We start from the raw sequence: 12,652 nt of genomic DNA on the forward strand, positions 1-12,652 counted from the left end.
GGGCGTCACACCAAGAAGGGGCTCTGTGTGTGTGTGTGTGTGTGTGTGTGTGTGTGTGTGTGTGTGTGAGTGAGAGAGAGAGCTAGAAGGAATCAGAACTATACAGGAACAAAAGGACCTTGTCAAATGCCTCAAATACACAAATGCAAAAACAGCTGTGACACATGTACCCACGCATGCACAAAGAAACACACACGCGGAAAAACACACTGATGCAAGCAAGCACAAACACTGAAATGCACACACACACACACACACAACCATGCATGCTCACCCACACTCATATAATATACATACACATACACAGATGACATAGAACATACGGTGCAGACACCCACACAGACACGCACAAAGCACACATGAACGCACATTTCACACACTGTCACGCATACATTTCGACCTCTCCTCCCACACACAGATATTAAAGAATTAATGTATAGGAATACGGTCCACACTGAGTTTATTTAAGGAAACTCCTCTGCTGACAATTTGATTTCCCCAAACCGCCCTCACCCACATTTTGACAGAAAGAAGATGAGCAAAGACAAGGTGGTTGATATTTTGTTTCGGCAGTCTGTCAATAACTGTAGAACTTGTAAAAATGTTTTAGTTGCTTGGCCCCGATAAATTTGTGTTTTGTTGTTCTGTTCTGTTCAAGGGGAGATGGCTTGTTTGCAAGTATTAGCTAGAGCTAGTCATTCCCAGTTGTCACATTAGAGAAACCTGTTAGTTCTACTGACATTCGATCATTAAAATCAAAGCTTTTTTATTTATTTAAAAACATCACAATGCAGAAGAACTCATGAACTAGTTTTACTTTCAAATGGTAAATTGTAATAGTAATGGAAGCTGCTCATGAAAGACGACAATTCTCTGCCACAACAAAGATGTCCAACAGGTGGTGATGAGCTAATTTAACCAAGACCTTTAACAGAGTTCTTCTTTTTATGTTTATGTTTATGTGTGTTATGTAATCTAAGCTCAAGATTTTCACCCTTCCCCAGTTTATGCCATGACCGGTCTTGGTTACATTAAAAACTGACCAGAGTGCAATTTAGATTTTTTTCCCCCACCTGCATCGTAACAAGCAGTGAACAAAACAACGGCCTGTCCTTCTGGTTTGAATCCCCTGTGAGCTCCCGTGAGTCTGTCTTCTTCCTCAGACCTCAGTCTGGTGCTGCCAGTATCCCAGCAACCTGTGTATGATTTACACATTAGTAGTTTTGTGTATAACATGAGTTATACAGCAAAAAAAAAGAGTAAGATCATTTGGAAAGTTGAACAAAGCAAGGGCCAATTCACTACCATTTGGCCGAGGCCTTTGAATCGGTACAGCTGCGTACAAGGTAAAAACATTTCCAAAGAATCAGTAGATGAACAGTTGCCACTTAGTCAACCAGATGTTGTTTTCATTGCCAGCTAAAGTAAGGGTAGTATGAATTAGCTAAATTACATGATTAAAGCCTTCCAAAGCCATTCTAAATGTTACGTCCTCAGTTTCTCATTAAATATTTGTGTGGATAGCACCCACTAAGATTTAATTGACACCAGCAGCTGGAGTTTGAACCAACCAGCAAGCTATGGAGAGTCTTTTACATGATGATTGCTTTTTTTTTATTGGGTGAGGTCATTAGCCTCACATCCGACTCCCCACATGGAGGATCAGGGAGTGGGCTTTCGCTTGGTCCCTACCCTCTGACCACGGCATGGTTTGATCAACCAGGACTTAAACTAAAACCATTTTAGTTCTCTGTGTCACAGGTACACACAATGCCACAATTCACTTTGACTTTAGCAAAGAAAGAAAGTAATGAGGACACCTTCTGATAATGCCCCTTTAACCGAAGAATGTCCTGTTGGACCTTGATTAAACGGACCACGAAAACAAAATAAAAAGATTTTTCTGTGCCAAGTGTAACAATTATTCTGATAACTGTCACCATAAAAAATAAAATAGAACGCTCCTGGTACTTCTAACTTCAAACGTCTCAAGTGAAGCACACTTCCTCTCCACTCGTCAAAAAGCATGTTTCCTAAAAAACACAACCTGCAGGATGTTGCCCAAAGTTACGCATACGCACGTAATCAGTCAGTTCAACAAAGTTACTCACAAACACAATCAATCACTCACTTTCACCTCCAGCACTCGCACAGTAAGACCAAAACAGACTCAATAGTTTCCTCATACATTTCCTGAGACATAATCAATCACTCAGGTACCATTCAATCATGCATACACACAATCACACACATACACTCATTCTGATACATGTCTCACTGCTTTATTGACAGTTACATTGACTTTTTTGATTAACACGTCACACTGAAGAAAATAGAAGTCATACTGTGTCCACTCTCTTCTACCTAATAGCACCATAATAACGAAAAAATATGGGATGTCTTAATAACATTTCATTGGTAGGTAATGTTGCTTATTCTAATAAAATGCACTTTTTTATGTCCAAATGACTTCAGTCATTAAATAAACCCAGAGAACAACAGATTCAAGTGTAAAACAAGTCATTTTTTAATGACTCTTGAAAAAAGGCCTTTGGTCTTTTCTCTAAATGCCTTTAAATTGCCTATTTAGTTTTTTTCTGACAAGCACAGTACTTAAAGTACTGGATGTTTTTCACTCCATCGATAGCAACTAAATATTGACGACCACAAACGGAGGTATAGAACAGCAGAAAGAAACTTTCTGCCAGTTTGAGCACAAAATCAAACCTCACATCTAAAAGACCATTATTCTGTCTTCCCTTCAAGAGAACAGTAGACGTTATTTAGTTTCCTAATATGTAGATTCACAATCCCAGCTAATTTATGTAGTTGACAGAGAGCAGTTTACCAGTGCCAGTCTGTCTGCAGCCCCACACACACACACACATACACACACATATGCACACATACGCACACACACGCACACACACACACACATACACACACTGTCACCGTCCCCCCCACTGAGGTGTCAGACTGTAGTAACAGTTGGCTTCATCATGAAACTTCATCAGACAGATCAGACAGGGTGATGGCGACACACACACACACACACACACACACACACACACACACTTGACTTCTTCGTTTCATCCAAAGAAAAGACAAAAAAAAAACAATAACAGGGATAATTGCACTTGTCACATCCTCCACAGTGTTCCTCATTAAGGAGGAGTGTGTGTGTGTGTGTGTGTGTGTGTGTGTGTGAGAGAGAGAGAGAGATACAGTTGTCCTCTTAGCTAGTAGTGTCATTAATGGCGGGGTTTAATTCTGGAGACACTCTGAGATGACAGGAAGCATTGTGTGACCTCAGTGATTGAAAGGACACGGAAAGGAAACAGATAAAAAGAGACCTCAAGTGTCTGTCTTTCTTTCTTCCCTCATCTTTCCATCTTAATAGTGTATCTGCATTTTCACCCTTCTCTCCTGTATCTTTTCTTCTCCTTTCTCACCCTTGTCTCTCACCTGCTTTTAACTCTGTCATCCCTTTTTTTCTTACCTTTTCTTTTCCCTCTCTCTTACTTGTGTCTCTTAATCTATCTATCTATCTATCTATGTCAATTTGTTTGTCTTTCATTGTCCTTCCTGGTTTTTCTCTTTTAATTTCCTAGGCCCTACTGTTTAGATGGGACATTTTGTTATTTGCTTCAAATTCCTCCCAGGTCCATGTTTCTCTATTTCCTAGGCCTTAACACTCTGAGGACATTATGTAATTTTAGCCATGCAAGTTAAATTCTCTCTGGATATTGACCAGTATGGGCTTTGCTCCTATTCAGCCACAAGAGCATTAGTGAGGTCCAACACTGATGTTGGGTGATAAGGTCTGGCTCACAGTCTGCATTCCAGTTTATGCCAAAGGTGTACAGGTGACAGTGCTGAGGCCAGGGTTCTGTGCAGGCCAGTCAAGTTTCTTTCACACCAAACTGGGAAAACCATTTCTTTATGGACCTGGCTTTTTACCAAATTGGAAGCAGTAGGATTCATTTTAATTGAAAACCATACAAAATAGGCCCAGACCTAAAGAAGCATACATAGACACAGGTGTCCACATAGTTTTTTGGGGCATACATATATAGGTGGAGAACTCTGGCCGACCACCTTCTTAACTGTCTCTTTTGTCCCCAGCTATTTTATGTCCATGATGCAATTCAAGTTGTGGATGTTTTAATGAGCAAACCTCCCCCGGTACTATGTCATCTTTTCTATCTCTAAGTTCATTAGAAGTGCATTATTATTATTTGGCATTCATAAAGGGAACAGAGGGCCATTAAAGACAATTTTGTGCACGGAAAAGCCCCAGAAATTATCTGTCTTCCCTCTGTAATTGCTTCCAGCTAAATTGGTCTTGCCAATTATTACATTTACCATACAATTTGCATGGTAATAGGCAGGGGTGTCACTCACTTCCTCGCAAATTCACCTCTCGTTGTCTCCTGTCTTTTGCTCTCAGCGCCTACGCCATATCTCTGCAATTTCCATTAAGTTAAGGAAGAAGTCTAAGTTACTGAAAACTCAACTCCTTCACCGAGAAGCTTCCAGCTGTGACTGCAAGAGCAGTAAAAGATGGTATATACTAGCAAACTTCCATCCATCCATCGTCAACCGCTTATCCTGCGTACAGGGTCGCGGGGGGGCTGGAGCCAATCCCAGCTGACATCGGGCGAAAGGCGGGGTACACCCTGGACAGGTCGCCAGTCCATCGCAGGGCACTTGCAAACTTACATGTCTTAAATAGACTTTCTTTTACAAAGAGGATACAGAGGACTGGAGGTCATTTGGGAAAACAAAGGGTTTTTACAAGCTGACTTGGGCAAATGCAGTGAGGTGGCATATTAATGCTTGTGCCACCTTGTTGCGTTTGTTGGGTACTTTATGTCACGATGCTCTGAGGTTTATTGCAGGCTGCAGAGCACTTACTCATCATGTACGCTGAGATGAAGGGGTCCTACTTGACCGCTCAGAGATTATTTCATTCGTTTACTTTTATTTGTAAGGCTATTATTGGTTTCTATTATTGCTTTGGTTCCCTCTCACTTCTTATTGTGTTTGAAGTTTTCCTGAAACTCAAAATGCAACCTGCTGTACCAGAACGTATCCTGTATTTTCTGTTGTGCTGTAAAAAATTTTTGTAAACTGCGTAGCTGTTGTGGCCAGTACTCAAAATAGATCCAGTAAATTAAATCTAGGTTGATTTTTTGAGACGTAAATTGTGTAAAAAAGAGATTATCTTTAGTATACAATCAAACATTTATAACCTCATCACCTTATCTCCCTCTTTTATTTCCCTTTTCCTCGGCCCTCAGATGGATCATGATCCCAGGAACCCAGCCTACATCGCCACACAAGGACCCCTGCCCTCCACTGTGGCTGATTTCTGGCAGGTAAAAGCAAACACACACACACACACACACACACACAGTACACGCACATACACTCCAACAGAAATCAATAAGTTCTCCTCTCTTAAACAAGAGTTAGCCGATTTATATTAGTGCAGCGGGCCACGCGGGACACCAGCTTGTTCTGTAGATGTCGTTATTAATCTCTCCTTCACCATCATGCTCACTGCCCAGCAATGCCTCTGCCACCACCACTGCACACACACACGACACACACACACTTATATACACACACTGGCCTATATTGTTTATGCAGGGAACAGCAAGCACTTTTCCCACCATCCCAAATGTTGGATTGGGTTTGAATCTGAGACCAGGCGATCGATAAGTTATTCCGGCCAGTCGTGGCCTATATGTTTTGTGTCGAGGGGAGCAGTGGGGAGGGTGTGTTTGGGTGTGTGTTGGAAGGAAAGGTCCCCTTGTCAAACAAGTTCTGTCCCCACTGCATTCCCAAGTGGTTCTGGTTGCCATGCAGGATGGCTAGTATGTTGGCTATGCAAATTCTTGTTATTTTATTACATCCTAGTCAGATTATATATTTATTTGTTTTCTCTGTTGACTGATCGCTCACTGCTAATTGCTTCACTAACGGTGAAACACTAGTAGCACTAGTAATGATACAATCCATGTATGTTGCAATAACGTCTGTAACTGGAGCAAGGTGAGCCTGTGAAGTTGTGTTGTGATACTTAAAGGTAATTTTGTTATAGTGCCCATTATCACAGCAAAATGACTGTTATGTTGTTTCTGTTATTCTACTGAATTATTAACAAAGCGAGGATCAAATATAAATAAAGGTTAAATTAAATAAAATAGGGCCCAATCTAAATTATTGTTATTAACTGAGATGCTAATTCACATCTTATAACACCTCCTACTCTAGATGTGTGTGCATGTCTTTTAGTAAAATTAAATCTTTATGGCACATTTAGGCTAATACTAAATACAAATACACAAACTACTTTAATTTCTGTGAAGAGAGTAGTAGAGTTTGTGACAGAAAGGGAAATCAGTCTGTAGGCCTTCTCAGTGTCCATGAGAGAACAAGGTTTTCTAAACAGAGCCGTAGAGAAAGCTTCAAAAGGAATAATCCATCCATCTTCAACCGCTTATCCTGCATACAGGGTCGCGGGGGGCTGGAGCCAATCCCAGCTGACTTTGGGAGAAAGGCGGGGTACACCCTGGACAGGTCGCCAATCCATCGCAGGGCCACACATAGACAAACACCCAGTCACACTCACACTCACACCTAAGGACAATTTTAGAGAAACCAATCAATCAAGCCTGCATGTCTTTGGACGGTGTGAGGAAGTCTTTGGACGGTGTGAGGAAGCCGGAGCACCCGGAGAGAAGATGCAAACTCCCAAAAAGAATAATATTCATCTTTAATCTAGACAACATGCGGTAAATGCATGTCTTGTGAGGTCAACAGGTATACAGGCCTATCACTGCTGCTCATAATGGATTTATCTCAGGTTCATTAAGTGGCCTCTCTTTGCTTTACAGGCCTTTGTACTCAGGCTTTATCCAGGCTTCTTGTTGTGCTGTGGCCCACTGAGCTTATCCAGCAGTACTGTTATCAGGTCCTTAATCAGAGCTGCAAGGTTATTACACCACATACATCCCTTAACACAACATCTACCACATCAGGATTCTGGAGCATAGTGCTGAGGGCACATACTCTACAATGCCCAGCCTCCAGAGGTTAATCCATGATCTGTATGATGTTAAGCTGTGCAGTTCTACCAAAGAACACAGTGCGCAGATTACTTTTTTCCAGGATAAATAATAGTTTAGAGTGAATTAACATTTTAACAAACCAAACAAGTTTTAAAAGAGGGGACTTGTCCTCCCAGCACCAGCAGTGTTCTCACCCTGTCAGTTAAAGCAAATTAACACCATTTCTCAAAAATGTGCACCGTCACATCTTTAGATCCATGAGACCAATCAGGGAAGCAGTGGGGGCTGAGAGGAGGTTGTGTAGAGGGGCAGTAATTCAAACCCCGCCGCAGTTAACGGCGGTTAAATTTCCGGCAAGGTGTGGCAGCACTCCTCACTGAGCTGCAGGTGCGACCATGTTGATTATCTAACTCGATGATGTGGGAGCGGTATTGTTTTATGGCTTCCATTAACGGCTGACTGTTACCTCTGATCAGAGTCGAATGGATCTCCAGAGCCAGCCCACCCTCCGGCTGTGAGAATATGACTGCCAGCAGGAAAAATACGACCGCTCGCCGGGTCTCGCTGTGGAATGACCCAGCTGGGGGAGGGAACAGCCTCGACAGCAATTACTTTTCATGCCACAACACTTGACTTCCTCGTTTCTTACCAAAGTTTGAAACACAGTAAACATGTCTTGAAGTGTTTGGTTTCAAACCAAGATAAAATTTTCACCCCCTCCCTCAAAACAGACACATCTACCCTTCCAAAATAATAAATAGCACAAAATTTTAACTGATTATGGACCAATATCCAGGCGAGTGGGTGAGTGAGGACACATGTCAGCATTCCTGTTAGCAGATTATGTGAAGTGTTGACAGCTTTGTATGAGATCTTCCAAATTGAGCTCTCCACATCTTCAACAACGTGACTCCTACTCTCAAGAAATGGCTGCATGCTTGACATTTAAACAAACTTTGGCACTTTTTAAAGAACATTAGGTAACATAAGTCCCTGCCTAAAAAATAAATCGTCTGTACTTGTGAGAAGGAAAGTTTTTTAAAAGTGTATAAGAGATTACTCTGTTTTTAGATAGCAGTCACTAATTTCATTAGCTCACAAGCATAGAGCTAAACAAAGTCAGAAGAAGAAGAAGCACTGCTATGCAGCTTTTGAAAGCTAAATTAAAACATACCACTATTTAATTAAAAACGGGCTTCTTCACTCTTGTCTCCACAAAGAGGGAGAGAGAGAGAGAGAGAGAGTCAAGGAATTTACCTGCCACTGCGATAAGTCTCATGGAGTGTGTGTTTTGTTTGCAGATGGTATGGGAGAACGGCTGCGTGGTGATTGTTATGCTGACGCCTCTTGTTGAGAGCGGGGTGAAGCAGTGCTACCACTACTGGCCCGACGAGGGATCCAACCTGTATCACATCTACGAGGTACAATAACCCAGCATGAGCAGAACTGGTAGTTCTAAAGCTGCAACTTTATGTCATTGGCCTTTGACTCTATGAAACGTGTATGAAGTAGTCACGCTAGGCTTGGCTTGGATCGCATTGATTGGATTGATCTGATGCCCCATATATATGATGATCAGTCAAATCTAGTCACATTTGCAGGCAACATTTTTTCATTTCTACTTTGAAGAATGATTGTACTACAAACTGGACTTCATCACTATGATCAAGTGAACGTTTCTAAAAACCCGAAATATAAGATTATTTATGCCAAAAGATTATCAAGGTGTAATAAAGCATATAGTATTAAATTATTATTATATACAAAGAAGTAAATACTGATATGTTGATTTTAGTAAGTAAGTTAGTACATAAATGTGATAGTCAAATAGGACATGTGTTCAGTGTACACTTGTGTGTCCTTGCAGGTGAACCTGGTGTCCGAACACATCTGGTGCGATGATTTCCTGGTTCGTAGCTTCTACCTAAAGAACATGCAGACCAACGAAACACGAACTGTCACTCAGTTCCACTTCCTGACCTGGCTAAACCAAAACGTTCCGGAGACCAGCCGGACGCTCCTCGACTTCCGCAGGTATGTAGAGCTCCTTTAAAAAAACTGTAAAATTATTTCAAACTAAACTAAGACTTCTTGTTCTGCCAAAGCTGCACCAAGAAACCAACCTGCAGAAGTTACTAGTGCATCAACAAGACTGTGATCGCTCACCAGCTTCCCACCATGAATACTGCCAGTTATACTCTTATAATGCACAAACTAAGCCAGAGGTACCGCCATCAGCTACTTAACCCAGGCCTCTACAGGTGCTGATCATATAATTAGAATATCATCAAAAAGTAGATTTATTTCAGTAATTCCATTCAAAAAGTGAAACTTGGATATTATATCCATTCATTACACACTGACTGATATATTTCAAATGTTTATTTAATTTAATTGTGATGATTAAAACTGACAACTAATGAAAATCCCAAATTCAGTATCTCCGAAAATTTTAATATTACTTAAGACCAATACAAAAAAAGGATTTTTAGAAATGTTGGCCAACTGAAACAAGTATGAACATGAAAAGTATGAGCATGTACAGCACTCAATACTTAGTTGGGGCTCCTTTTGCCTGAATTACTGCAGCAATGCGGCATGGAGTCGATCAGTCTGTGGCACTGCTCAGGTGTTATGAGAGCCCAGGTTGCTCTGATAGTGGCCTTCAGCTCTTCTGCATTGTTGGGTCTGGCGTATCGCATCTTCCTCTTCACAATACCCCATAGATTTTCTATAGGGTTAAGGTCAGGCAAGTTTGCTGGCCAATTAAGAACAGGGATACCATGGTCCTTAAACCATGTACTGGTAGCTTTGGCACTGTGTGCAGGTGCCAAGTCCTGTTGGAAAATGAAATCTGCATCTCCATAAAAGTTGGTCAGCAGGTGAGACGCTTCTGATGCTGTGTCTTGCTCAAGAGTGGCTTGACACAAGGACTGCGACAGCTGAAATCCATGTCTTGCATACGTCTGTGCGTGGTGGTTCTTGAAGCACTGACTCCAGCTGCAGTCCACTCTTTGTGAATCTCCCCCACATTTTTGAATGGCTTTTGTTTCACAATCCTCTCCAGGGTGCTGTTATCCCTATTGCTTGTACACTTTTTTCTACCACATCTTTTCCTTCCCTTCGCCTCTCTATTAATGTGCTTGGGCACAGAGCTCTGTGAACAGCAGCCTCTTTAGCAATGACCTTTTGTTTCTTGCCCTCCTTGTGCAAGGTGTCAATGGTCGTCTTTTGGACAGCTGTCAAGTCAGCAGTCTTCCCCATGATTGTGTAGCCTACAGAACTAGACTGAGAGACCATTTAAAGGCCTTTGCAGGTGTTTTGAGTTAATTAGCTGATTAGAGTGTGGCACCAGGTGACTTCAATATTGAACCTTTTCACAATATTCAAATTTTCTGAGATTCTGATTTTGGGGTTTTCATTAGTTGTCAGTTCTAATCATCAAAATTAAAAGGAATGAACACTTGAAATATATCAGTCTTTGTGGAATGAATGTATACATTATACAAGTTTCACTTTTTGAATGGAATTACAGAAATATATCAACTTTTTGATGATATTCTAATTATATGACCAAACCTGTAAATAGTGGGCAAGGATACAGTTATTTTTTTACATATTTTTCTGTACTGGCCAGGTTATAAACACTTTTTAGGCATTTTACATAAAGAGTTTCCTGGAACTCCTTTTCATTTGAAGTACACAAAGTGCTCAAGCCTGCTTTTAATGTTGATAGTGAATGCACTGAGGTTTTAGAAAGCATTAAAGAAACTTTTGGAAGTCTGTATGAAAGAGGCCTTTGGAGACAAAATACACTGTGATAACAGGAATCATTTCCAAAGCAGAATGTAAAAAGAGCACTTTGTATGATGTTTAGAAAAAAGAAGTCCTCTTGTAGATAGACATAAAAAAGACCTAAGAACTGTGTGATAGTAGCTGAAAATGTTCTTTCCTATTCAAAATGAGGAAATGGTTTGTACTTGCGTTATTTTCTTTAACCTACAAGCAAGCTTTACTATACACAGTTCAGCAGCCTCCAAAGTCCATGCATGCCATCTCCGAAATGTAAATTCCAACCTTACAAAACAAGTCCTAAAAAAGAAGCACTGTCATCTAAGTATTCCTTTTCTTTTAATATCTTTCTAAAGGTACTGCAGTTGAAAGACTGTCAAGCCAGCATATTAGAATCTGTGAGTGATGGTTGTGGACTCTGTTCTTTTTTAGAACAAAAAGAAAGTGAAGGAGGTTGAATAAAAGGCCCTGGAGTTGTTCCCCCACCCCACAAAGGCTTTGAGTGGCTTTTGTGGCTCGCTCATAGCGTAATATCTTCAAACCTCTCACTTCTCCAGGAGTTTTGACTCGTGACCCTGAGATGCGGGCAGAGAAATATCTATATATCCTCAAATATCCTGGGCATTTTCCAGTCGATAACAGTGTAATTCAGGACGCATTGAGGGAACTCTGCTGGAGTGATCCTTTATCTCCGGCGCCTTTATAGCACCCCTCCCCTCCCACCTGCGTCCTCTTTTAAACTGATATACTGTATTGCCTATTAGGTGGGAGCCGCCCTGGCCCCTTTTCTATGATTCACTGTGGATTTTCTCGAGCGATAGACCCCAACTCGGTTTTATATATAGGCCCGGTGTTGCCGTGCTGCTGGCGCACATCAATTAGGTGAGATATCAAGAGTGAGAGTTTGTGGTCACAGCTATTATAAAAAGGTCTGGTGGGCGTCACCACCCACCATCAGTTAGGAAATATTGCCTGTACTCAGAGGGCGGCGGGGTCAGAACACAATGAAGAAAGCACAGAGGGAGATATTTTTCAGTTTTATTACGGGGGAAACGGTACGCAATAACAAGCCGGCCCTTCTTTTTTTCCCAGTGTTTCCTTTTTAACCTCACTTACAACTGACTGACTGAGCCGAAGCATTCCTTGCAAATCCTCTGTCCTTTTCCCCTAACTAGCGGTTGCCAGTGTCATTTTTGTGATGTTGCAGCTAGTAATATAAGCCCAGTTGCATAGTCACAAAAGTGATCATTGGAGACTGTGACTCTGCAACCAAGGGGCCTCATGGACCCCAACCCCCCCACCCCCCCGCTTATACTCCCCCCCCCCTCCCTTTTTCCCCTCCTTCATCGCACTCTTCTTTCTCTCTCATCGCTGTGCCCGGTGACCTGAGATGACCTCTCGCCTTTTTGCTAGCTCATGGTTTGCTTGACTGCCTCCGATCTCCTCCGCCTTTTTAAGCCATGCCTCCCTTCTTCTGTTGGTCGCTTTTGTCTTTTCTCCCCCCCATGCTCACTCTGTCTCTTCCACTCACTCATGCCCTTCATTCTGTCTCTCTTGATGATTTCTGACTTCTGCTCTGAGAATACATTCACACTAAGGGGAGGCACGTTTTTCCCTGTGTTTTGGCCCTCCATTCACAGTGAGCGGGTGTTTTGGCACCAGAAAAGGCTTTCCAGAGTGGATAAATCTGAAAACGCTTGTCTTGCATTGTAGTGGGGGTGTGGGGGGGGGGCAGCGCTCAGATCTGGCTGGAGGCTTTGTGGGAGTATCCAAATCACAAG

General features: G+C 41.8%; 1 protein-coding gene across 1 annotated transcript in view; it reads left to right on the forward strand.

The window, feature by feature from the left end:
• Positions 1 to 12,652, forward strand: part of LOC119901698 (receptor-type tyrosine-protein phosphatase N2-like) — a 232,331-nt gene that overhangs the window by 200,470 nt on the left and 19,209 nt on the right. Inside the window, exons 17-19 of the mRNA XM_038717285.1 lie at positions 5,304 to 5,381; positions 8,381 to 8,500; positions 8,947 to 9,113. Of these exons, the coding sequence (XP_038573213.1) occupies positions 5,304 to 5,381; positions 8,381 to 8,500; positions 8,947 to 9,113 (365 nt within the window). The remainder of the gene's footprint in view (positions 1 to 5,303; positions 5,382 to 8,380; positions 8,501 to 8,946; positions 9,114 to 12,652) is intronic.

Source organism: Micropterus salmoides, unplaced genomic scaffold (genome assembly GCF_014851395.1).
Source record: "Micropterus salmoides isolate LMB-PRFRI ecotype aquatic unplaced genomic scaffold, ASM1485139v1 Ms_hic_scaffold_14, whole genome shotgun sequence".
NCBI lineage: Eukaryota > Metazoa > Chordata > Actinopteri > Centrarchiformes > Centrarchidae > Micropterus > Micropterus salmoides.